The sequence below is a fragment of the Boleophthalmus pectinirostris genome, unplaced genomic scaffold (genome assembly GCF_026225935.1).
Source record: "Boleophthalmus pectinirostris isolate CB_2022bp ecotype Guang Dong unplaced genomic scaffold, ASM2622593v1 HiC_scaffold_2823, whole genome shotgun sequence".
Taxonomy (NCBI): Eukaryota; Metazoa; Chordata; class Actinopteri; order Gobiiformes; family Gobiidae; genus Boleophthalmus; species Boleophthalmus pectinirostris.
The window spans coordinates 1,046,327-1,072,981 of NW_026571288.1; the positions used below are offsets into that span (position 1 = coordinate 1,046,327).

Below are 26,655 nucleotides of genomic sequence, written 5' to 3' on the forward strand. Positions count from 1 at the left end.
CAACAGTTAGTAAAGTTAGAGGTTACCGTGGTGACAGACCTGAAGAGCTTGTACTTGGAGCTGAACGCTTTGGGGCAGAGCGGCTGGGAGCAGTGGAATGGTTTATCTCCGCTGTGGCTCAGAGCGTGAAGCCGAAGTTTGTCCTGAGAAGAAAACAGAGCCCCGCACACCAAGCACTCACTCGCTCTCCCCACCTCTCCTCCTCCGTCCCTCTTCTCTCTCCCCCTCTCTCTCTCCTTCCCTCTCTCCCTCTCTCTCTCTATCCCCCTCTCTCTCTCCCTCTCTATCCCCCTCTCTCGCTCTCGTTCGGTCCGTGTTTGAGCTGGGCCGGTCCCGTACAGCCTGCTGCGTCCCTCTTCCTCCGTTTTCAGTGCGGTGAAACGTTGTGGTGCATCGGCGGCAGCAGCTGCCATGGCAGCCTCAGAGCGCCGCAGCCATCACCACGAGTGAGTTTCGCCGCGCCGTCCAGGCCTGTCACTGGGAGGCGCTGTTGCTCAGAGCTCTGCCCCCCCGTCCACCATCCACTATCTGAAGAAGAGACATCAGGATGCACTAGGTTAGTTGGGTCCAAGAGGTTTATCATAAACTTTTGTGGCCAAAGTAATGCAGCTTCTGCTGCAATGAACAGGCCTTAAATGTGATATGTTTGACTGTTTTATGTTTTCTTTTGTCATATAAGTTGAGATACAAATGTGACAAATGTATGATTCTGGCAACAGGTTAACTACCTTATAAATGTTCCTCACTGTAATCACTTCCCAACCATTTGGTGGATAGAACCTGTGGTCAGTATTTATCAGTTTTACATCAGTTAAGTGACAGTGTAGAATGATGAGTGGTAAGTTTATTTGTGACACAAGGCTGGTGGTAGAACAGTGTGATCAGGTGGTAGAACAGTGTGATCAGGTGGTAGAACAGTGTGATCAGGTGGTAGAACACTGTGATCAGGTGGTAGAACACTGTGATCAGGTGCTCAGAATCCCTCTATGTCATCAACACAAAAAACTCTGTCCAAAATTCAAAAAATCTGTTTAAAATTTGACTTCCTGGTTGGACACCTGTCTAAATTAAACAATAGTTAAGATTAGACAAATACAAATAGACAGAAACACCTTCATTTTGCTAAATCAATGTTTCAAGGGCCCATATTAATTACTATTTTCTGATCTTTTATAATGATTTATCATCACAAAGAGTTGTGTTTTGTTTCATTCACACGTTTAACACCCAAACTCTGCATATTTAGTCTTTAGTTCTTCTCTCAAACTGAAAACACTCCATTCCACCTTGTGATGTCATGTAGTAATACACAGTGCTACACCTTCACTAGAATCATTTGGATTATTTCAACCCTGGAATTTCTACTTGGGGTGGGGTTCTTCCAGAAAACTCAGGCTTAGTCAGGAAATGCTTTTAGGTGATTTATTGTTTTCTCCAACAGTGCAAAAAGGTGCCAAATGTGAGTGGTAAATTATTTACAGCGGTTGCGTAAAAAAAAAAAAAAAAAAAAACACCTGTAATACCTTGCGCCCAGAATGAACAGGTCTTGTTTATAATGTCTCAGTGACAGACAATCCGTTTAACTGAGCATGCAAATGAATCGTAGCTCACATGATCCCCTGAACCCGCGCAACGGCAGGATTTAAGCTCCCAGCGCGGATGTGTCCGGGTTTGCCAGAACGCACCACGGAAGGAGGGCGAAGGCGGCGGCGCGAGGGTAAGTGACTGACTGGTTTAGCGTGATTTTGATGGACCGAACAAGCACTACTAAGTGTGCACCCTTAGTTGCGGCAAGACACACAGGAGGTGTTGGGAAAATCTATTTTAATAAGTGGTTTTGGTAAGAAATGGTTTGGCGCACGGAGCGCAGTGAATATGGAAACGGGCATGCGCGTCTTTACGTGCTCTCCCCCGGGACAGCGTTCTTAGGGATGGGCCTGCTCCGTCACACTACTGAACAAAAGGGAAACAGAAGCTGTTAATTTGAAAACCAATGCTACATGACAGACTAATAATAAAAGGTTACACAAATGTGTGAATGAAACAAAACACAGCTCCAGGTGTTTCAACAGAATGTCGCCCTTACTGCAAAGTGTAAAAATGGCAAGGTACAAATCCGAGGTACACCGACTGAAAATATTAAACAGAGGGACGCTGAACCAGCGAGATGGTCTTCGTCAAGGCATAAGGCACATTTCTAGGTATGTTTTTGATGAGGAAACAACATTATAACATGATTTAACACTCATTTGTGCATAAATTGTCCCTGCATCTTTCATAGGATTTCAGTTGATGACATAGACAGAGGGGTTCAGTTTTAGTTCTCACCACTACCTCCTATATTACCTATGATATTTACCATTAGTACTATCCCACCAATCCAGGTAATAAACATAAAAACATGTCATGTACACTTTAAGGTTTTCCTCATACCTCTCTCCTCAAAGTTCAGTCCCTTTCTCTCTTCTACCTCTTCTCTCTTTTCTATTTTTCTCTGCTGCTCCTCACCCGGTCCCAACTGCCACAGAGGGCGGGGAGTGGGAAATACTGTTCTTCATCTTCAGAGTCCTGAAAAACAGGAAAAACATCATACATTAATTATTATACTTAACAAATCATCTGGTTAATACTAGTTAATATTTAAGGAAACGCGGCAGGGCTGTCCTTTGTCCCCTTCACACTTTAGTAAAACTCTTGATCCTTGGCTCTAGAGTGAACATGAGCTAATGGTTTATTATGGATTTTATACACACATACGTATACTTATATACACTATATATAGTGTTAACTATATGTAGGCAGTTAATGTAGGAAAGTATTAAGTGTAGCGGTAAGTGACAGGTGTTCTTTCACAGGATTTCAGTTGATGACAGAGGCAGGGGGATTCTTTATCACTGATACTGATACTGTATTATCCAACTTTTACTTTTTTCACAGGCTGCCACTTAACTGATGTAGAACTCTGACACTGATAAACTGATAAATATTGACCATCGGTACTATACTACCAATCCAACTCAGCCTTAGAAAAAACATGAGTCTGTCATATGCACTTTGATCTGAAGTGATTCCTGCCGTCTTGAATCAGCCCTCCTCAGAATGCCGTCAAGTTTTTATTTAACTCTTGTTGTTGGATCACATGTTACGTCTGTTGCTAAGTGACCGGCTCAGTTCTCTGTGTCATGTCTGCATTCCTTTATTTATCCTCTGTGACCCCGCGACCCCGTGCAGCTCTTCAGGCTCCTGCCATGTGAAGGGACGCTCACTGTAACATGACCAAGGCAAACACTAAACAGCAAAACAGACCGGAGTTCATCAAGTTCACCAAGTTCACCAACACTGGGAAATGGATCAGATGAGCTCATTTTGATCCAGCTGTGATCAAAAGATAGATCTCAGTGGTCAGCTCAGTTTCTTCTAATGGAGACAGCTACAAAAAGTCTGTATTAGTCAACTTAATATTAATTAAAATTACATGTTGCACATTTCTTTGTTTTGAATTCTATAGTTAAATTTAAAAATGTGAAATTGCAATTAAACAATTAAGATTTGCCACATTGCTAAGACATATAATTCACCAGTGTTGGGGAGTAACAGATTACATGTACTGGAGTTACGTAATCAGAGTATAAATGATGAGTAACTGTATTCAGTTACAGTTACTGTTTCAGTGAGTGGTAATTGGATTACAGTTACTTTGTTGAAATAAATGGATTACATGGCGGTATTTTCCTGTTTTCAAATTTTGGGCTATTTTTTAATTTTTTATTTTGGTAAACCAGGACTGAAACCAGGTGTAAACTAGATCTAAGCCAGGTCTAAACCAGGACTAAACCAGGACTAAACCAGGACTAAAACCAGGTCTAAACTAGGACTAAGCCAGGGCTAAAACCAGTTCTAAATCAGGACTAAAGCAGGACTAACCCAGGACTAAATCAGGACTAAAACCAGGGTTAAACCAGGACTAAACCAGGATTGAACCAGGGCTAAACCAGGTCTAAACCAGGACTAAAACCAGGTCTAAATCAGGACTAAACCAGGACTAAACCAGGACTAAAACCAGGACTAAACCAGGACTAAAACCAGGTCTAAATCAGGACTAAACCAGGTCTAAAACCAGGACTAAACCAGGACTAAAACCAGGTCTAAATCAGGACTAAACCAGGTCTAAAACCAGGTCTAAACCAGGACTAAACCAGGTCTAAACCAGGACTACACAAGGACTAAAACCAGGTCTAAATCAGGACAAAATCAGGACTAAACCAGGACTAAAATCAGGACTAAACCAGGTCTAAAACCAGGACTAAACCAGGACTAAAACCAGGTCTAAACCAGGACTAAACCAGGTCTAAACCAGGACTACACAAGGACTAAAACCAGGTCTAAATCAGGACAAAATCAGGACTAAACCAGGACTAAAATCAGGACTAAACCAGGTCTAAAACCAGGACTAAACCAGGACTAAAACCAGGTCTAAACCAGGACTAAACCAGGTCTAAACCAGGACTAAACCAGGTCTAAACCAGGACTACACAAGGACTAAAACCAGGTCTAAATCATGCTGTTTGTACCGTGCCTCCTCGCCTTCTATCAATAATATTTTTTAATACAGTTCTGTAAAGTCTGGGCTTTTTTCTTTTAGCAGATAGAACATCTTATGTGAAGATTTCCTCGTCTTTGCTTCTCTACAGCAAATCAATTAATCTAAACTATTCAGATTACGTTACTTACTTTAAGTAATTTAATGGATTATGTTACAAACTACATTTTGGGGTATGTAATCTGTAATCTGTAAAGGAATATATTTTAAAAGTAACCTCCCCAACACTGTAATTCACCAATCATTAGTTTGATCATTCTGAACAAATATCTAGCAGAAAAGGCAAAAAAGGTCAATAATCAAATGAAGCGCTGTGTTTCTAGTTTCTATAAGTGAATTTTGAGTCTTTAGTCCCATTAGTTGATTCTAAGTTTTAATCATAATTCTTTAGGCTGGTCCAGGGGCCGTGCAGCTCGGTGCAGAGGAGCTGGTGTTTCCTCAGATCCTGTTCTCTCTCGTCCTGAGGTCACTGGGTTTCTGTGCTGTAAACAGGCCTCAGGTCAGAGCAAGGATTCAGTACACAGCTGTGAAATGTGCACATGGACAAAAGATCCACACCATGTCTGTATCAGTCAGAATTCTTTGACGACAGTGAGTGCGTATACATGCACATCAATAACCCAGATATGATCGGGTTTTTTGAGTATCCCGGTTTCTTCGTGGTGCATGTAGTATGTGGTTTCAGTATCTCGGTTATGGCAGTATCCCGGTTATTAGAAACCAGGATACTCTAGCTGGTATATTCTGATAGTAACCGGGATACTGTGGCATGTATACGCAGTATCACGGTTACTGCAACATAAAGTTGAGTGCAGTAGTGGCATAAATAAAGTGACCAACATAAATAAAGTGACCGACATAAATAAAGTGACCGACATAAATAAAGTGACCGACATAAATAAAGTGACCATACATGAGTGAAATTAGTGTAAAATAAAGAGCTGCTCTAAATCTGCACACATACAGTCTGCACTTGTATGACCTGCATGGTTACACCCTTATCATCAGAAGGCCCACTAGTCAGAAAATCATTCCCTCTTCTATTGGTTTGTCAGCAACATTTCTCTTGAACAACTGAATGTATATTTGATGAAAGCAACAGGGAATAATCCCTGGATATCAGGGAAGAATTAGTAAACTTTTGGATGTTTACCAATTTAAAATGGCTGCAACATCAACATTTTTAGATTTGTCAAATCATGCATAACAGCATTAGCTAAGGCCAGCATTACTTCATTTGTTGGTTTACAAACCCACCGATGCTATATTAAAAGAAAAAAAAAGATTTAAAATAAAATTGAAATGAAGGCTGTAGAGCTCGAATTACTGAACATTTTGCAAGTTGTTGCCTGAAAATCAGACAATTATTAACCCTGTTCCACTTAAGACAGACATTTCCACCCAAATCATTATTTCCTCAAACATTTTTTGCTGTATTTTAAGGGTTTAATATATTTATTACTTTTAATATTTACTTTTTAAAATATTTAAAACTTGAAATACAATTTCATTTGTAACAATTTGTAACACTACCTGAACATGGATTTTCTGACTAGAGGCTCTTCTGACTAGAGGCTCTTCTGATGATAAGGCTGACCCCGGCATACATCATAGCTCCTCACCGCTGGTTAAACCTCCCAAGCTTCCTCTGCTAAAGGAGCTCATGGTTTGTAATTTTCCTGGTTTATTAAATTAAATTAAAGTTAATTTTTGCAGTTGTGCATTTGTAAGATTATGTCAAGAAACTGGTATATTAACCCGGTTTCTCAGCACACATGTAAACGCAGTAACCCGAATACTGACATAACCGGGATATGGCTAATAACCGATACTGATGTGCATGTACATGCACTCAGTGTGTAGTAGTCAGATTCTTGTCACAAACACACAATTTATGGGAGGAAAAAATAATAATATAAGTTGGAAGCTTCGAGTTTAAGGTCCCATATTACACAAAGTTGACTCTCATGAGCTATAGTGATGTTATAATGTTGTCATCAAAAATAAACCGGAATTGCGTGGCCTACATCTCCAAACCTGCAATGCTCTGTTCCACCTTATGATGTCATGATGTTACCAGCTCCTTTTACTTTTAGTTCAGTGAAGACTGGCAATTCCAGGGCTGAAATCCTCCAAATGATTCTAAGGAAGGTGCATGGAGTTTAAAAACACAATGGAGCACTTCATGGATGAAATCACAAGGTGGAAGAGTGATTCAGTTTGAGAGAAGAACTGAATGTACAACAGAGTTTGTGCGTTAAACATGTGTGAATGAAACAAAACACAACTCCAGGTCTGTTTGTGATGACACACAGATCAGAAAATACACAAGGAACTGAAAAACGTCATAGGTTTCAGCTGAATCAAAGGCAAACTAGGACAAACTGCTAAAGATGTGGTTAACATTTACAGACTCTTCCTGTTCTGAGCTCCACACATGAAGATTTTTGTGTGGCAATGATGAAAGTTGTCGACATAGGCAGAGGGATTCTCATAGAAATCACAGAAGCCTCATACAGGTTGGCCTAGTTTATGTAAGAAATGTTCCTAGTGTCCATATATTTGACCAGTTTGATCCTTGCCAACAGTAAAAAGAGGCATACATTATCATTTGTTCAGGTAAAAGCTGCTTAAAAATGACCAAAACACAAATAAAATGTGACTATACTGATTAACATGTTAGTCATGAATGGGCTGAAGGCAGAATAATTTTCCTCAATAACTCACTCGATTCACAATTTAATTATTACCAATCACCACAAACTGGGGGTGTCTCAGTTTTTGATTTTGAAAATCTCGTCACCAGATCTAAATGTGTTGTCATTACTGAGCTGGCAGCCACTAGGCCTGGTTAAATCTGTTTGGACGGGCTAACAAACTGAGGCGTGTAGAACAGTTTAGTGGCCACTTGAGGGCACACTACAGCGGCTCTATGTTTTCAATATGAGGAAATGTGTTGGTATAAACATCTTATACGAGAAAACACGTTGAAGTCCATAAAGCGTCTGTATCAACAAGTCAACAGTCAACATCGTCAACAATTATCAGCAAGTTTTAACTTTTTAAAGTAACATTTTTGATCCTCAACATTCAGTGACTTAGTGTAAGATGAAGTCATGTCAAAACTGTTAAATGCAAAACCTATTTTAAAATAAGACAAGTTCTCTCATGACAGACATACACAACACAACTGTCAACACAAACAAGCGGCTGCGCTGACTTTTTGCCTACCAATCACTGCACATGTGCAGAAAAGCCAGATGTAAGCAAAAACAACTTGAATTTCTTAACATAAAATATCCAAACCAACACTATTGTAAAAAACATATCCACAGTGTGTGCTGGTACAAAATCTAAAATCTGTGGAAAAGTGAAAAGTGAACTTTTGGTGGTGCTCTATTTGCACGGATTCGTATGGGAGAATACCGTGGATCTAGAATAAAAAGTGGATAAGTCCCTCCCCCTTTTTTCAACTCAAGACCGACTAGTGGTCACTCCAGGTTCTGCAGCTCCCGGAGCTTGGGCTCTGAAAGAATTCTCCCATAGAAGAGCAATGCATTTTGGGAATTCAACCTGCCCGTGTTTGGCTGACGGGCATCCTCAACTCTCACAAAGGTCGAATTTTGAAGGATTCTTTTCTAATTTCACAACATAAACTTAAAAAAAAATAAAAAATTTATCCTCAAAATGCCTAAAATTTAGTTTTGTCAGAGTGAGCCTCGCCACTCTGAGCCTGCGCTAGCTCTGCTCTAACAGCTCTCGCTCTGATTGGTCAAAACGATCCACGCCGTGCACGTTACAGACGTCATACAGGTGGGAGGAGCTCGCCCCTACTGAAAATAAAAATGTGAAGAGAAAATTATTTTTGGGCCAATGTACCAATGAGCACAGGCCACTGGAAACAACACAACACCATCTTGGTTTCACCTTCAGATTTTATTTTAGTTCTATAAAGAACGCTTAAATGTCCAGTCCCAACATGGCGGCCGCTCTGTCAGGACGCGCTCTGTAGGTTCAGAACACTGGTGCAACTTCTCTCTGTGTTTCTGTGAGATTCTGTTTTAGAACTCAGCTACTTCCAGCTTTTCTCTACTGTTTGTTTTCCATTGCCACTTAACTGATGTGAAACTATGAGGAATATTTGGAATAGATAGGCCGACTATCCCACCAGACTAAATCAGAATTACAAACACATGAATCAGTCCGACGCACACAAGAGGCAGGTCCCCGTGTTGTGCGTGTGTGTATTGTGGTCCCTATGATGTGATAAATCCGTGCGCACACACACAGAGGCGCTCTTTTGTGCCGCACATTCCTCGGGCTCTCTGTGTGTGGCTCTCATTCAGCTCACTCTGATTTACTCACTCATCTCCATCACTCCATTTTCTATTCCGCCGCTCCATTTCATTTATCACACGTTTGGCAATATGTTTGTTCTCAGGGGGCACACACGTTCTCGTTTAAAGAGCGCATTTCCTTCACTCCTCACACTGATATTCCTCGACAAATAAAACACAGAAAACAACTCGTGCAGAACTTTTTAGCCACAAAACCAACTAAAAATAGAAGCGGGTTTTTTCATGTTTTTATTGCACTTGCTGTAAACAGGCTTGCATCTCCACAAACCTGACTCTAAGGGGGAAAAAAAGTGGTTTTAACTTCCGTTCTTGTCTCTCTTTCATCTCCCTCCTCTCCATCCATCCATCCATCCTCCTCCTCTCACATCTTTCTTTCTCTCTTACCCCCTCATCTCTTTCATCCCAAAGATGCCGCTCTCTCTCCTCCTCTCTTTCCTTCTCTCTCTCTCTTCTCTTTCATCCCAAAGGCAGCGAGCTCTCACCTCCTCTCACCCTCCTTCTCTCTCTCTGTCCCCTCCCCCTCTCTCTCTCTCTTTCATCCCAAAGGCGCCGCTCTCTCTGCAGTACAATGAGGTGGTCCGTGGCGTCAGATTTGGACATAAAGGACAGAGCACAGAGTTCACACAAGCACCAGGAGCAACGGCACTACTGCGTCCGAACCGTCACCGCTACATTTACAGCTCCGGAATCGCACAAACGGACAAGTCACGTTACAATGTTGTTACCTCCTCAAAAAACAGACCTGGACTTGTGTTTTGTTTCATTCACACTTTATTGAGTAACACTTTATTATTATTCTGTGTACATATCCAAAGCTCGTGTTGATGTGTGAGTGTTTCATCGAAAAACACAAGTCCAAGAAACATTAAAACACAGCTCAGAAAACAGCTTCAGAACAGACCTGTGGAGCCGATCTCAAACAAATAATGAGCAAACGCATAAGCACAGGCAGGTTTAGTCTTTCGCACGAGCAAAACGAGTGAAGAGCCTTGCCCAAGGACTAGGAACGGGGCAAGATCTCGGTTCTACGCTGCTATTCCGACATGCCGCTGTTTAGATATTGACGTCTAATTGTCGGAGTAGCAGCATAAGCATTATTTTTCAAGCGTCCCACTACTTTGACAATATTTTCTTTTCATTATTGGAGTAGCTGCACTTAACTATTGTTCAAACTAGGGGTGGGTGATATCTCGATATTTTAAATATATTGAGATTTTTTAAAAACTCGATATGGATTCTAACATATCGTATATATCGATATAATGCTTCTATTAATTTCTGATTTCACCACTTCGCATGTTTGCCTTCTCTGTGTGCGCCCCCGCCTCCCTGATTCGCTCGCTTGTGTTTCATTCACTCCACACTATCGCCGTAAATGCCGAAAGTTGGTGCCAGTGAAAAACTTCTGACACCACGAACCTTTTCCACCATTTACAGATAAGACCATCAGCAGCACATCCTCATATTCCACTGATTTAAATTAATAATGTGTAACTTGTTGTTTTATTTATGAATAAAAAGAAGGCAATATGTATTAATTATTTAATTTTACGGTTAAATTATTATTTATGTAATATGGGATTTTTATAATCTTAAATGTGGCAGAAGCACTTTGTTCCTACATGAACTGCTGACCTCTTGCACTTCAATAAAAAAAGACCTTGTGGAATTTGGCAGATTTGTTTTTGCAGTTTTTGGGGGGTTATTTTTCCTGTACAGATATCGAGATATATATCGCATATCGATATATAGCAAAATATATCGAGATATATTATTTGCTCCATATCGCCCAGCCCTAGTTCAAACGTTCCGCTTTTCCGACAATATTTCCGAATAATATTAATGTGATAACTTATTATACTTTGTGCTCCCATACATCATAAGATTCTTGGGGCTGTGCAACGCTCTTGATCAGAGAATACTTCGGCCACAAACAATATCTGACAGTGACAAAATGTCCTAACTGATCGCCTTGGGAAACATTTTAAATGCATTTTAAAAACGAGCATAGGCCAGCCTTCGGGAAAATATCAAATGTAAAACGGAGTCTGCATGGGCCCTTTGCGCTTCATTCATTTCATCGTGTGTTGGTTTTGGGTGAGACTTAATAGTTGTTGAAATTAAGATCATCGAAGAACAGCGAGAGACGTGTCGGAATAGTGGTGCTAAAAAGTTTCGGGAAACTGGCACATCTAAATAGAGAATTAAGGGATGTCAGAGTAGGCGGCGAATCCCCAAGACCTCGTACCACAAGATCTCACGAGACAAAATTGGCATGAGATTGTGCACGCATGAGAAAAATGATCTTGTGAGATTTTTTACTCCTTGAATTTACCTTTGGCTTGGACTAAAAAGAGTTAAGAGCTGATTTGAGAAGCTGAAGTTCCAAAAAGCAGGACCACAATGACCGCTACAGTATTACATAAAACCAGATTTGACATGTTTTGCCCTAACAACATGAAACTTGGCACTGCACACGCCTGTACTATTAGGACGACACCCTCCGAATTTGAGATCGGCCGGAGGAGCGGTTCGAGAGTTATACGTGGAACAGACAAACAAACAGACACACAGACAGACGTTCCTTGCATTAGTAGATAGATACATAAAAATAGTGAAGCCAGAATTGTGAAATGGATCACACTGTTTATTTATCACAAATTATGCCAAAATCTCGTCTTGTCTTGTTCTCGTGGACCCAATCTCATCTCGTGAAAATGTCTCTTGTCTCACCGCGGCCAAGGATCATGAGCAGCGAGCTAGAGCGAGATTCAAACTCCAGGGGCCTCATTTATAAAGCTTGCTTACGTAAAAATCCTTGCGTACGCGCTCTCTACGCCAACCGTGGTATTTACGAACCTCGACTAAGGCGTGGCGCTTTGCTTAACTCTACGCCAACTCGGGACCTCCTGTAAGCTCTACGTAAAGTCTGGAGACACGGGGAAAAAGCGACACTCGCGGAGAGAAACAGAAGTGAACAGAGTTTGAGGAAGTGTTTGATCAGAAAATCCACCTTCAGATTTGCGCATTTAAGTGGTTGGTTTGCCAAAACAGGGAGAAGGGCTGTTTATTCCACTCATTATTCTCCACAATATTATACATTTGAAACTCGTGCACGAGCGCGGCCACGTTCCCCGACCCGGTGCAGCGCAGAGTCTCCCACAATCCACACCACGACCACAGACTTCTACAAAACACAGTCTGTGACCAACACAGAGGATGAAATAATGACCCGACCTGAGAAAAAACTGAGAAAAACTCTTCCCTTGGACACAGTAGGAGCCAGGCTTTGATTTAATGAACGCAACTTTAACACTTTTACTTTAGTCTTTATGCACCGAGCGGCAGAGTGACCCGAGTCTGCGGACAACACGAACCTGACCCCAACCAAAATCTTCCCTACATTTTTGTGTAATGGGGAACTCTTGCACATGAGAGCTGCTCTCTGACAGTATGAAGAACAGAATAATGCCCGTGCCCGTCCCGACCCAGACCCACACTCACAGGTGAGCAGTTTGGATGTTTCGTGTGGACTTTAATTGGCAGAATAACATCTGTATCTGATGTGTTTCATGCTAAATCTGTGTCCTCGTATCCCTCCCTCGCTCCTTTCCCTCTCCAGGGGAGGGCATCTGAATCTCTCGCACAAGCTCATAATTTGACCATTCAGATCAGCACGTGCACGTATCTACGTGTATATGCATAAATATACAGGGCCAATCCACACACACTTCATAGACAGACTTAAAAATATAGCGATAAAACTCTTGGAACAGTGAAAAAACACATGGTCTTTACTGCAAAGATGTGCTGCCTAAATATTATGAAATATGATCAAATGAACAGATGAGTCATTTTTGTCACTTTTAGTTTTGTGTTTATTTGTTAAACCTTGTTTAAGTTTTTGACGTGATCACGTGGTGCTGCGTGGAGCATCCTCCTCCCTCTGTCCCGCGTGTCTTGGTCAAACCCACTGATTATCAGCTCATGTTTAGGGAAATCTCATTCACCAGTCACTTTACATGCTCCTTTTATGGTGAGGTGGAGGTGTGGAGAGGGCGTGACGTGATGTGGGTTTACGTGCGCAAATTCTAGTTGCAGGTGGGATTTATAAAGCAAAGATTGCGTGGTTTGGTGCATATGGTGGGTTTTCTAAATATGGAGTTTGCGTGGCGCACGCCTGTTGTAGCTACTAAACGAATGCACTAACTTACGACAACTCCTGCGCAGTTTTTTATAAATGAGGCCCCAGGTTACTGATGTCAAGCCCATATGCTTTTTAAGACATTTGGGATTTTGTCGCTTGAAAAACTGACGGTTATACCCTGAAATGTTTTTTATGAACCATCGAGAAACATGTTAACGTCAGTGAATGTTTATGCGAGCAGCCAGTGTCTTTCCACAGTACAGATGTGTTGTATAAGCAGCTCTTGAAGTCAAAATCAGTCCACTGCGTAATATTTGTGTCTAATTATTAAGAGTTTTGTTGTTTGAGAATCAGGAAGTGCCCGTTAGCATGCTAGTTGTGGCAAACCTCTGCTTTGGTCTCTAAGAGATGTGAAAAGCTCTAATAAACTCATCGCGGTGAATAATTAGGATGATCTTAATTAGAGCACGGAAACCCGACCGAAGTCCAACGGGATGAGTTCAGACAAATATTTAGAACTTAAGTCTGGGCTCAGGTCGGACACATGAGCGCGTCAACTGTTTCCAGGCGCTTTCAGACTCTTAAGTGTTTAAAAGATCAGAGTTCTGCACTTTGAGTTTAGATACAAGTCAAAATATTGTTGTTATTATTTTTGAAATGTGGAGCAAAACTTCAGATGCAGGATTTTTAAAGCATAAAGTTTGAAAATAAAGTCCACAGGAAGTAGAGTCACTGTGTCGCGAATCTGCAGCTTCACCTCGATACGTACGCTGTATGGATGTAAACAGACACACACGAGGAACTACTCCTGCCTTTTTACTTTTAAACAACACCTCAAACTTGATCCACATTATTTGTGGTGAACAATTTCACTGCATAATGTGGAGGAGATGCTGCACTTTAAATTTACATCTTTACAGGAATAAAGTCTAATCATTATTTTCACTTTATCCCGAGTTTGTATTTTGCGTCTCTGAGTCCATTGAGTCATCACACCTGAAAATTGTGTGAATTTAATTGTGCCAGGCTCGGATCAGATTCGATCACTGCTCTGTCGGTTGTGGGCTGGGCTCGGACAGAAAGATTTGTCCCGATCCACACTCTAATCTGAATGCAGAAGGTGAGAGAGGAATAACTTTGGAACACTGCAAACTGTTTACAATGAATTACTTCAGTTTTTTTCATGTTTTTAAGTCAGTAAAACTCACATACAGAGACTTTAAGTTATATGAACACACAGGCATGTTTATTGTGTTTATGATGATTATTTATGTTTTTATTTGTTTGTGTTTTGTAATGTTTTTCTTATTCTGTAAAGCACTTTGAATTACTTTGTGTGTGAATTGTGCTTTACAAATAAACTTGCCTTGCCTTGCCTATTCAAAATATGTTTAGACATTTTTTGTTGTTGTATTAGTTTCTGTTTTCTTAATATATTTTCGATTTGTTTTGTTTTTTTCTCAGTAGCACATGTGACTAAAGGCTGCAGTGCGTGTTTTTGTGCGTCATTTCGCGTGTTTTTAGCGTGTTGTTGTCGTATTCTTGGAGCAGAGGCAGAGCCCAGGGAACTTGAGGCCAAAATGGCAGATGGTACACGGCTCTGATCCCAAACAGAGAGGGGGGACTCTAACTCGCACCCCCAGCGCCCGCCCGCGTGCCTCTGGGCCTGAGCTCTCTGTCGGGATGAAAGAGCTTCCACATTCCTTTCCTCTGGGGTCAAAGGTCACCCCCCCCTCGCTGCCGCCTGCCGAGTGACGCCGTTAACCCCTTCACTGCACCGCGCACATGCACACGCACACACACACGCACACATGCACGCACACACACGCACATACACACACTGCAAAAAAAGTGCACCAGGCAGGAAGTTTTTTCGTTTTATTAAGATTCATTAAGCCTCAAGTGCAACTGATTTGTTTTACTTTGAAATACGAAATTGTCTTATTTACCACTGATCATTTTACACTGAAATGAAAATTAAATGCATTTTTTTTTTTTTTGCAAGTTTGGGGCTTCTCTGACTGCTGACTTCCAAATGATGAAACTTTTTAGTCAAAAATAGTAAAAAAAAAAAAAAAAGCATGCATTTGTTTTATGTATGTATGTATATGTCTGTGTGTGTGTATGTATGTATGTGTGTATGTATGTATGTATGTATGTATGTATGTATGTATGTATGTGTGTATGTATGTATGTATGTGTGTGTGTATGTATGTATGTATGTGTGTGTGTATGTGTGTATGTATGTATGTATGTGTGTGTATGTATGTGTGTATGTATGTATGTATGTGTGTGTATGTATGTATGTATGTATGTGTATGTATGTATGTATGTATGTGTGTATGTATGTATGTATGTGTGTGTGTATGTATGTATGTATGTGTGTATGTATGTATGTGTATGTATGTATGTATGTGTGTATGTATGTATGTATGTGTATGTATGTATGTATGTGTGTATGTATGTATGTGTGTGTGTGTGTGTGTGTGTGTGTGTATGTATGTATGTATGTATGTATGTATGTATGTATGTATGTATGTGTGTGTGTGTATGTATGTATGTGTGTGTATGTGTATGTGTGTATGTATGTATGTGTGTGTATGTATGTGTGTATGTATGTATGTGTGTGTGTATGTGTATGTATGTATGTGTGTATGTATGTATGTATGTGTATGTATGTATGTATGTGTGTATGTATATGTGTATGTATATGTGTGTATGTATGTGTGTATGTATGTATGTGTATGTATGTATGTGTGTATGTATGTGTGTATGTGTGTGTGTATGTGTGTATGTATATGTGTATGTATGTGTGTATGTATGTGTGTGTGTATGTATCTATGTGTGTATGTATGTGTGTATGTATGTATGTGTGCGTGTATGTGTGCGTGTATGTAAGCGTGTGTGTCTGGGTGGGTGTGTGTGCGTGTATGTATGTGTGTATGTATGTATGTATTATGGTTGTGTTTACAAAAAGCAAATCTTAACTGTAAATGGGCTTGCATCTCCACAAACCTAACCTAATCCTTGTATCCATGGACATTTTTATCTATTCATATCTATCTATGGGTTAAATGTTCGTTTCCATGGAATCACACAGGTGACATTCCCCCACCAGAAAGTTCCCTACTGCGACTTTAAACTTGGCTATAGAAAGCACAGTATCGTTTTTACATTGGAAGTGGTGTTGGTGTTTTTGCAGTGTGTGGACTGCACGGCTCCACAGCTACCTGAGCAAACTCAACGGCTCTAAATATAGAAAATGAGCCGAGAGGAGAGAGAGGGAAGAGAGAAGAGAGAGAGGGGGGGAGGTAAAAAGAGGAGAGAGAGGTTGTAAAAACATGGAGGAAAGAGGCAGGTAATACTACAGCGTTCTGTCCAAAGTGTACATGTGTGGAGGTTTGTCCCAGTGACACACTCTGGGCTTCACTTCAACTTTTCAAATAAACATGTACGCACGTTCTTCAAGAAAACTCAACTCAAACTAATGCAGGGTAACCACAGGGTCTGAAAAGTCTTAAGAAGGTCTTAGATTTCATGTTCCTAAATTAAGGCCTTAAAAAGTCTTAAATTATGCTGTCCAAGTCTTATTTTTTCGCAAAGGTCTTAAATTTCATTAGCCTATTTTCTTGTTTACTCAACCAGGCTACAGTGCAATGTTACATGGACAGAGGAAAAAAAACAACAACAATGTGAAATCATGTAATATCAGTGAACGTCTAATTTGGAGTTTGCACAAACAATATATAGTTTGTCTTGTTAGAATGTTATACATCAGGGGTGTCAAACATACGGCCCGGGGGCCAGATCTGGCCCTCCAAGACCTTTAATCTGGCCCTCGGCTGATTTTCTCCTAAAATATTTGAATGATATTTTCTATTAAAATCTTGTTAATTTTCTGTGGTGTTTATCACAGCAGCGTCTCCAGCGTCTCTGTACGTGGCCCCTCCCACCAGAGCAGCACAAATGAAGACTTGTCTCTTTCCAAACGCTCTTAAAGGACGATCATTTTGACTGTTCACCGTGACACCCTCATCAGAAAAATGTCCAACATGAGAAAAGTGGAGCCGAGTGCAAAATTTTTCCAAGAAAAATTGACTTATTCCTATTTACATACAAGATCATCTCATTAAAGTAAGTTAAAACATTATGTTGAAATTGCATTTTTCTTAAAGTTTCAGGTTGTTCATAATATTATAATATTTAATAAAAGAAAGAGTTCATCAATTAAAAAAGATTTCTGTAATAGATTTGCATTTCTCTGCACAAATATTTGAACTTATTGTTATTTTTGGGGTTTATATGACATGAGTTTTCTGATCTGGCCCCTTTGGGATCAAAGTAGGTTGGATACGACCCCCGGACTAAAATGAGTTTGACACCTTTGTTATACATGATTATTTGGCCATTTTACAATCAATGCGTACTACTATAAATGAGTTCTGAATGAGATTTTATAATAAAAGTATTTTTGTTATTTAAAGCAGTGAATAATGGTCATTGTTAGAATTGGTGGTTTTCGCCCACATAATGGGTGCGAGGTTGGTCTTAATTTTCATTTAAGTGGTCTTAAAAGGGTCTTTAAAAAGTCTTAAATTTGGGGTAGTGAAACCTGGGGATATCCTGTAATGAATCTGTCCACACATAGACTGTATATATAAATGGACAAAGTTACTGACCCTGGCTCCCACGGACTTACATTAGAATATTCTGGTCCTTCTTGTTCTTGTTCTCCCCCGTCTTAAAATGTTCATATTAACCCGCTCCACATGCTGATGGTGTTTTGTTTTTTGTTTTTTTTCCACTATTTTGCCTGTCAAAAAAATCCTAGCCTGTCTTCATCTGAGTGGCACTGAATGCTCTGGGTGACGATACACTCGCTTAGTCCACTTCTTTATACAGTCCATGGTTCAAGCTTTGTCCAGTAACACTTGAAATGACACAAAAACATGAGTTTAGGAGAAGAACTTTGATAACTTATTGTTGTGAAATATTTCCTAACACCAAGGGGAGTCATCAACAAGAGCTCTGATCAAATGTGAAAAAATAAACTTACGTGAACTGGCAGAGAGAGAAAGAAATAGAGCGAGAGAGGGAGGAAGAAAGAGTTGAATCGAGGACAACAGCAAGAGGAAGGAGAGGCAGGGAGGATGAAAAAGCGAGGGAGGAGAAGATAAAGGTGCCTCCTCTGTGCAGTGAAAAGTCAAACTCACATTTACAAAAGCTTCAACCGACTGTCTGCCTCTCCAGTGTGTGTGTACATGTTTAAAGTGTGTGTACATGTTTAAAGTGTGTGTACATGTTTAGAGTGTGTGTACATGCTTAAAGTGTGTGTACAAGTTTAAAGTGTGTACATGTTTAAAGTATGTGCATGTTTAAAGTGTGTGTACATGTTTAAAGTGTGTGTACATGTTTAAAGTGTGTACATGTTTTAAGTATGTGCATGTTTAAAGTGTGTGTACATGCTTAAAATGTGTGTACATGCTTAAAGTGTGTGTGCATGCTTAACGTGTGTGTACATGTTTCAAGTGTGTGTACATGCTTAAAGTGTGTGAATGTTTAAAGTGTGTGTACATGTTTAAAAAATGTTTAAAACAATGTTCAAAATGAGTATACATGTTTAAATTGCGTGTACATGTTTAAAGTGTGTGCATGTTTAAAGTGTGTGTACATGTTTAAAATGAGTGTACATGTTTAAAGTGTGTGTACATGTTTATTTAAAGTGTACAAATGTTTAAAGTGTGTGTACATATTTAAAGTGTGTGTACAAGCTTAAAGTGTGTGTACATGTTTATTTAAAGTGTGTAAATGTTTAAAGTGTGTGTACATATTTAAAGTGTGTGTACAAGCTTAAAGTGTGTGTACATGTTTAAAGTGTGTACATGTTTAAAGTGTGTGTACATGTTTAAAGTGTGTGTACATGTTTAATATGTGTGTACATACTTAACATGTGTGTACATGTTTAAAGTGTGCGTACATGTTTAAAGTGTGTACATGTTTACATTGTGTGTACATGTTTAAAGTGTGTACATGTTTACATTGTGTGTACATGTTTAAAGTGTGTACATGTTTAAAGTGTGTACATGTTTACATTGTGTGTACATGTTTAAAGTGTGTACATGTTTACATTGTGTGTACATGTTTAAAGTGTGTACATGTTTACATTGTGTGTACATGTTTAAAGTGTGTACATGTTTAAAGTGTCTACATGTTTGTGTGTTTGTGTTATTGTAGTACGGTGGAGGTTTCTGTACATACTGTTTAATGTATAAGAACACAACCACAGTCAAGTTGAGATTTTTACACACACCAGCAGAGGGTTAGGTTTAGGTTAGGTCGCTTTATTTGTACCCATAGGTAAATTTGTCTTGCAGACTTGAGAGGCAGCTCCCACATTTCACATTTCATTCATCCACATTATGTGCAATAAACATGTATAAAAACACAGATTACAAAACAGAATGCAGGCCGGTTTGCTCCATAACCAATTACTTAAAATTCATCCACCCCACTTGGCTAAAATCAAAGGGCACCAGTGGGGCGAGTGTGGTGTGAAAGTGGCTGACATTTGCTGACCTACTTTCAGGTAAGGTCAAAGGTCAAAGTGCTGTAATTGTAGAAAACACACTTGGATCACTTATGTGTCTGACAGACGCCACAGAGCTGCTGTTTGGCACATTCGTCTGATGTTAGCAACACACCTCCTCCTGCTTCTGTCTGCAGGTGAGTCTGGGTCTCTCTGCAGGTGAGTCTGGCTCTGTCTGCGCAGGTGAGTCTGGCTCTGTCTGCAGGTGAGTCTGGCTCTGTCTGCGCAGGTGAGTCTGGCTCTGTCTGCAGGTGAGTCTGTCTGCAGGTGAGTCTGGCTCTGTCTGCGCAGGTGAGTCTGGCTCTGTCTGCAGGTGAGTCTGGGTCTCTCTGCAGGTGAGTCTGGCTCTGTCTGCGCAGGTGAGTCTGGCTCTGTCTGCAGGTGAGTCTGGCTCTGTCTACGCAGGTGAGTCTGGGTCTGTCTGCGCAGGTGAGTCTGGCTCTGTCTACGCAGGTGAGTCTGGCTCTGTCTGCGCAGGTGAGTCTGGCTCTGTCTGCGCAGGTGAGTCTGGCTCTGTCTGCACAGGTGAGTCTGGCTCTGTCTGCACAGGTGAGTCTGGCTCTGTCTACGCAGGTGAGTCTGGCTCTGTCTGCACAGGTGAGTCTGGCTCTGTCTGCGCAGGTGAGTCTGGCTCTGTCTGCAGGTGAGTCTGGCTTTGTCTGCGCAGGTGAGTCTGGCTCTGTCTACGCAGGTGAGTCTGGGTCTGTCTGCGCAGGTGAGTCTGGCTCTGTCTGCGCAGGTGAGTCTGGCTCTGTCTGCAGGTGAGTCTGGCTTTGTCTGCGCAGGTGAGTCTGGCTCTGTCTACGCAGGTGAGTCTGGCTCTGTCTGCGCAGGTGAGTCTGGGTCTGTCTGCAGGTGAGTCTGGGTCTGTCTGCGCAGATGAGTCTGGCTCTGTCTGCGCAGGTGAGTCTGGCTCTGTCTGCAGGTGAGTCTGGCTTTGTCTGCGCAGGTGAGTCTGGCTCTGTCTACGCAGGTGAGTCTGGCTCTGTCTGCACAGGTGAGTCTGGCTCTGTCTGCGCAGGTGAGTCTGGCTCTGTCTGCAGGTGAGTCTGGCTCTGTCTACGCAGGTGAGTCTGACTCTGTCTGTGCAGGTGAGTCTGGCTCTGTCTGCGCAGGTGAGTCTGGCTCTGTCTGCGCAGGTGAGTCTGACTCTGTCTGCGCAGGTGAGTCTGGCTCTGTCTGCGCAGGTGGGTCTGAGTCTGCATGTCACCAGCACCTACAGTCCTCTTGCGTTTAACCTCAGGTGAAAGAGCATTCTCATGGAGATAAGTTGTCTGGGGGCACTTTAAAAACACAGAGGAGCCCAGCCCTCCAGGATGAGTGTGTGTGTGTGTGTGTGTTTGTGAGTTGTGTGTTGTGTCTGTGCATGAGGGGAGGGGGGAGGAGGAAGTGCCTGGACCAGCGACAGTTTGGACTGAGCTAAAGATAAACCAGTGTGGTCTGAAAGCGAGAGAACGGGAGGAGGAGGAGGGAGTGAAAGAGTGGGACAAAGCGGGGGAAGCGAGAGAGAGGGAGGATGAGGAAGAGGGGGGGGGGGGTGAGCCAACAGTCAGCGCTCTCCTCACTTAACCCTGAGTGACAAAATAACACCAAAACAAGACGAGACTCATCCAGAGCAGAGAGACAGAGGACAGTGAAAGAGAGAGAGAAGAGAAGGAGAGGAAAAGAGAGAGAGTAGAGTGTGCTGATGGAGGTGTGTGAAGGAGAGAGAGACTGAAGAGAAAGATTCTGAGAGAGGAAAAGAGAGAGAGTAGAGTGTGCAGGTGAAGGTGTGTGAGGAGAGAGAGAGAGAGAGAAGAGAAGGAGATGAAAAGAGGGAAAGAGAGAGAGTAGAGTGCTGGTGGAGGTGTGTAAGGAGAGACAGAGAGAGAGAGACAGAAGAGAAGGAGAGAGGGAAAGAGAGAGAGTAGAGTGCTGGTGGAGGTGTGTAAGGAGAGACACAGAGAGAGAGAGACAGAAGAGAAGGAGAGAGGGAAAGAGAGAGAGTAGAGTGCTGGTGGAGGTGTGTAAGGAGAGACACAGAGAGAGAGACAGAAGAGAAGGAGAGAGGAAAAGAGAGAGAGTAGAGTGTGCAGGTGAAGGTGTGTGAGGAGAGAGAGAGAGAGAAGAGAAGGAGATGAAAAGAGGGAAAGAGAGAGAGTAGAGTGCTGGTGGAGGTGTGTAAGGAGAGACAGAGAGAGAGAGACAGAAGAGAAGGAGAGAGGGAAAGAGAGAGAGTAGTGTGCTGGTGGAGGTGTGGCGGGGAAAGCCCTTCTGGCAGCAGCCCAGATGTGGCTCTCAGCCAAAGGGACCAGAGCCAAACACACACCCTGTCCTCCTCTCTTCTGTCTCTCTATCTCTCGCTCTCCCTGCTCCTACAGACACTGACAGTCTCTCTACATATGTCTTTCTCTCTCTCTCTCTGCCAAAGGGACCAGAGTCAAACACAGACCCTCTTCCTCTCTCTCTCTGTCCTACAGTCACTGTGATGGTCTCTGTCTCTGCATCCTCACATCAGCCTGTAGTGAACACAAGTCCAGTTTGTATGAAGTTGTGACGTGAGCTCACTGTACAACAAATGATGTCATCAACATTCCCTGAAGGTGTGATGTTAACTGTAGGCACTGCTCTATCTGAGGCTTGTTGGTCACACGCTCACTCGCATTAGCCAGCAGTTTTTCAGTCACTCTCACTTTTTAGTTGAAAAACATACAAGTGTGACGTCAATGCAGAGAGTCTGTATGAACCTGAGACCTGCTCACAGTCTCAGGTGGAGTTTGCAGGTGTTTTGAACTGGTTTATGGTTCATATTTCTGTAAGTACTGGACTCATCCACTGAGCTGTACATGTGCATGTGAGCGTGCATGTAAGCGCGTGTGTGTGAGGGCTTCGAGCATGCACGTTACACACAGAACCATGCATGTCACACAGAACAGTGCACGTCACACAGAACCGTGCATGTCAGATAAAGCTCCAGTTGGGTTGTGATAAAAACAAAAACATGGTATAAGCTTGAGTCTGAGGAGGTGCAGACGAGGAGGAGAGGAACACAGAAGGTGCAGAGGAGGAGAGGAACAGACGAGGTGCAGAGGAGAGGAACAGACGAGGTGCAGAGGAGAGGAACAGACGAGGTGCAGAGGAGGAGAGGAGCAAACGAGGACAATTTTTACCTCCGCCAAGGAGGTTATGTTTTTGCCGGTGTTTGTCTGTTTATTTGTTTGTTTGTCTGTTTGTTTGTTTGTCTGTTAGCAACATAACTCAAAAAGTTATGGACCGATTTTGATGAAATTTTCAGGATTTGTTGGAAATGTGAAAAGGAAGAACTGATTTCATTTTGGGGGTGATCCGGAAGAAATCCTGGATTCTGGATCACTTTGAATTTTTTGTTAACATTGTGGTAAATGGGGCCAAAAATTTTGTTTCTCAATATCTTGGTTAATTATTGATCAAACCCCATGAAATTTGACTCAGGGATGGCCAATGGGATCCTCTTTCATATTCCAAAGGCTGATCCGGATCTGATCCAGAAGACTGATTTTATCGCAATTTATATAAAAAATGGGGGTAGTCCTTGGCGGAGGTCTGCGCTCTCTGAGTGCTTTTCTAGTTCAATCTAAGTCAGATGGAGCTGGAAGCTGGAAGTATATATACACACACACACACACACATATATATATATATATATATATATATATATATATATATATATATATATATATATATATATATATATATATATATATATATATATATATAATATTCACATATATATCATATACACATACACATATCTCTTCACATATAGAGTGTTGGTCTGAAGTGAAAGTGAAAGTGGTCACTGATCTCACACTTCTCCAGACTCTCACAGACTCTCCACATTGTTCCATTCAGTGGTGAGTTACTGTAAGTTGTCACAGCTGCCCTTGGGCAGACTGACAGAAGAGAGGCTGCAAATCTGCTACACCACTCACACACACCACACCCCCCGAGTGGGTCATTCCCTCTCCCTCCCTCCCCCTGTCTCTCTCTCTCTCTCTCTTTCTCTCTCTCTCTCCCTCCCTCCCCCTGTCTCTCTCTCTCTCTCTCTCTCTCCCTCTCTCCCCCTGTCTCTCTCTCTCTCTCTCTGTCTGTGTGTGTGTTTCATGGCGTCAGCAACAAACAATCTCAAACTCTGGCACAGTCAGCTGAGGCTAAAACAACACCTATTGTTCCACTACAAAACACATCAGATGCCCTCCCGTCCTAATGCTGCATGTCCCTGTGCGTCAGATGCCCTCCCGTCCTAATGCTGCATGTCCCTGTGTGTCAGATGCCCTCCCAGATGTTGTGTTGTAGTTGGATGGACAGATGAAAAGATAAAAATAGAAATACTCAGGAGCAGATGTGTGATGTGTGCGGATTCTCAGGTCAACATGTGTGTTGTGTGTGCTGGGTGTTTTAGGCCTTTTGGACCCTCCGGTGTGTTTTGTGTATTGTGTGTTGTGTGTGTGTGTGTGTGTGTGTGTGTGTGTATTGTGTGTGTTGTGGGCCCTCTGGTGTGTGTTGTAGGATTTCCGGTGTACAGTTGGAGCTGTAGCTGTAGCTGGACCCTCAGGTGAACGTGTGTTGTATGTTTTGTGTATGTTTTGTGTGTGTTTTGTGTTGTGTGTGTTGTATGTTGTGTGTGTGTGTGTTTCGGCCCCTCAGGTGTGTGTTGTAGGATTTCCGGCACAGAGTTGGAGCTGTACAAATGTGTGGGACATAAACAGAGGCTGGAGACGCGGTGGGCAGAACATTCCACACATATTTCTGAAACATGATCACGTTCTGAAAATCACAGGAAAAACTGCACATGGGAGAGAAGAGAGGTGAGGAGAGAAGAGAGAGGGGTGAGGGAAGGAGAGAGGAGAGGGAATCAAGAAGAGGAGGAACACGAGAGGAGAGGAGAGAGGAGGAAAGAGGGGAGGAAGAGAGGAGGAGAGAGGGGGGAGACAGGGCAGGGGAAAGAAGAGAGGGAGGGAATAGGAGGAGAGAGGAAGGAGAGAGGGAATCAAGAAGAGGAGAAGTGCGAGAAGAGGGAGCGAGAGGGAAGAGAGAGGAGAAAAGGGAGAGAGGAGAGAAAAGGAAAGAGGGGAGAGAGGAGAGGGGAGGAGAGAGGGGAGGGGAGAGAAGAGAGGAAGGGAATAAGAGGAGAGAGAAGGACGAGAGGGAAAGAAGAAGAGGAGGAAAGTGAGAGGAGGGAGAGAGGAAGAGAGGAGAGGAGGGAGGAGGAGAGGGGAGGAGAGGAGAGAGGGGGGAATAACGGGAGAGAGGAAGGAGAGAGATGAGGGAAACAAAAAGAGGAAGAGCGTGAGGGGAGGGAGAGAGGAAGAAAAGAGAGGAGAAGAGAGAAGGAGAGGGGAGAGAAGAGAGGGAGGGAATAAGACGAGAGAGGGAAGAGAGAGCGAGGAGAGGAGGAGCACGAGAGGAGGGAGAGAGTGAGGGAAGAGGAAGAAAAGAGAAGAAAGGGAGAGGAGAGAGAAAAAAGAGGAGAGAGTCAGGAGAAAAGAAGCGGAATGGGGGGAAATTTTTTTTTAATTCAGAAAATGTTTGTAATTTGGATCAAATATAAAGACTTTTTTTCCTAATTTGTTTGTCCTTGATTCTTGTAACCCTCTCTGTACGGAAGGTTATGCATTAACACGTTTTAAACACAACTTTCCTCTCTCTCTTCTGCCTCCTCTCCCCTTTCCCTCTCTCTCTTTCTGTCCGTTCCTCCCTCTCTCTTTCTCCTCTTTAAAAACCTAAAAACAGATGAATGAAAGTCAGAGGGTGGTCTTCCAGCTCACTACGTCTGCATGCTCCCCAAAAGAGTGCGTGAAAGAGAGAGGATGAGACGAGAGAGAGAGGGGGAGGGAGAGGAGAGAGAGGGGAGAGAGGGGAGAGGGAAGAAGGAGGGAGGGGGGTTTTCAAAAGCTGAGGTTTGTGTTTCAGATGAGGCTAAAATGGTTCACAGACATCTGCACGTCAACTAAAGCAGGGGTGCGCAATACGTCGATCGCGATCCACCAGTTGATCGCCAAGGTCGTGTGGGTAGATCGCCGTGTCTCGTCTCGGACTCGATCGCGTTTGGACTCGGTCTTGTCTCTCACTCGAGGTTTGACACTCAACAAGTGTGATCATATTTCATTACGGCCGCTGCTGTTGGTAATAAACTTGTAGCGGGGTGCTGGAACGTGTGGGGCGTTTCAGTGCAGCCTGTGCGCTCATTTGAAACCCGCGGAGACTCTACGGTGCATCACACACACACGCTCCCTACGCACGGCTCGTCTGCGACAGCGTGTGCCCTCGTGTACCAGCGTGCATCACAGGGCAGGTTCAACTTCCTAAACATCCTACCTGTCCATCTGCCTCACGTCAGCACGCCGCCCCTCGCCTTTTCACGCTCTGGCTCCTTCCTGCGTACGGCGAACACAAGCCCCTCCCACAGTGCGGCTGATTAGAAGAGCAAGATGAAACCTGAAGCAAAAACCAGTCTAAATTTGTGTTCCAGTGTTGGCACAAAGCAGGTCTACAGCATAGAGCGGATCTACAGAACAGACCTACTGCCACATTTGGCTGAAGTTTGTCTAACAAAAGTGACAAATGCATCTGTGTTTGTCACGATGTGCGTTTGTTGAGTGTCAGACCTCGAGTGAGAGACAAGACCGAGTCCAAACGCGATCGAGTCCGAGACGAGTTCTAAGACACGGCGATCTACCCACACGACCTTGGCGATCAACTGGTAGATCGCGATCGACGTATTGGGCACCCCTGCTTTATGGTGACTCACATTGTGCTGATTGCTGTGGATTGTATGTTCTCCACTCACACCTGCACGACCAAACCGAGACATGATGATGTCATCACACGGCGCTGTTTGTTTACATGTGGAGCAGAGTAAACGCTGAAGACGAGAAAATAAGTCCAGTGGCAGAAAGATCTATGAAGTAGTGAGGCAGATGTGAGTCCTGCTGTGATACTCCAT

The 26,655-nt window shown here is 42.6% G+C and overlaps 1 protein-coding gene across 2 annotated transcripts in view; it reads right to left on the reverse strand.

Annotated features, from left to right (window-relative positions):
* The window catches only part of plagl2 (pleiomorphic adenoma gene-like 2), a 69,601-nt gene that overhangs the window by 10,110 nt on the left and 32,836 nt on the right, over positions 1 to 26,655 (reverse strand). The window contains exons 2-4 of one of the 2 annotated variants that reach the window (XM_055159839.1): positions 26,028 to 26,147; positions 2,434 to 2,568; positions 40 to 528 (exon numbers count right to left, since the gene is read on the reverse strand). In XM_055159839.1, the coding sequence (XP_055015814.1) occupies positions 40 to 413 (374 nt within the window). In that variant the 5' untranslated portion in view covers positions 414 to 528; positions 2,434 to 2,568; positions 26,028 to 26,147. The remainder of the gene's footprint in view (positions 1 to 39; positions 529 to 2,433; positions 2,569 to 26,027; positions 26,148 to 26,655) is intronic. The other variant, XM_055159838.1, reaches the window with a different exon arrangement.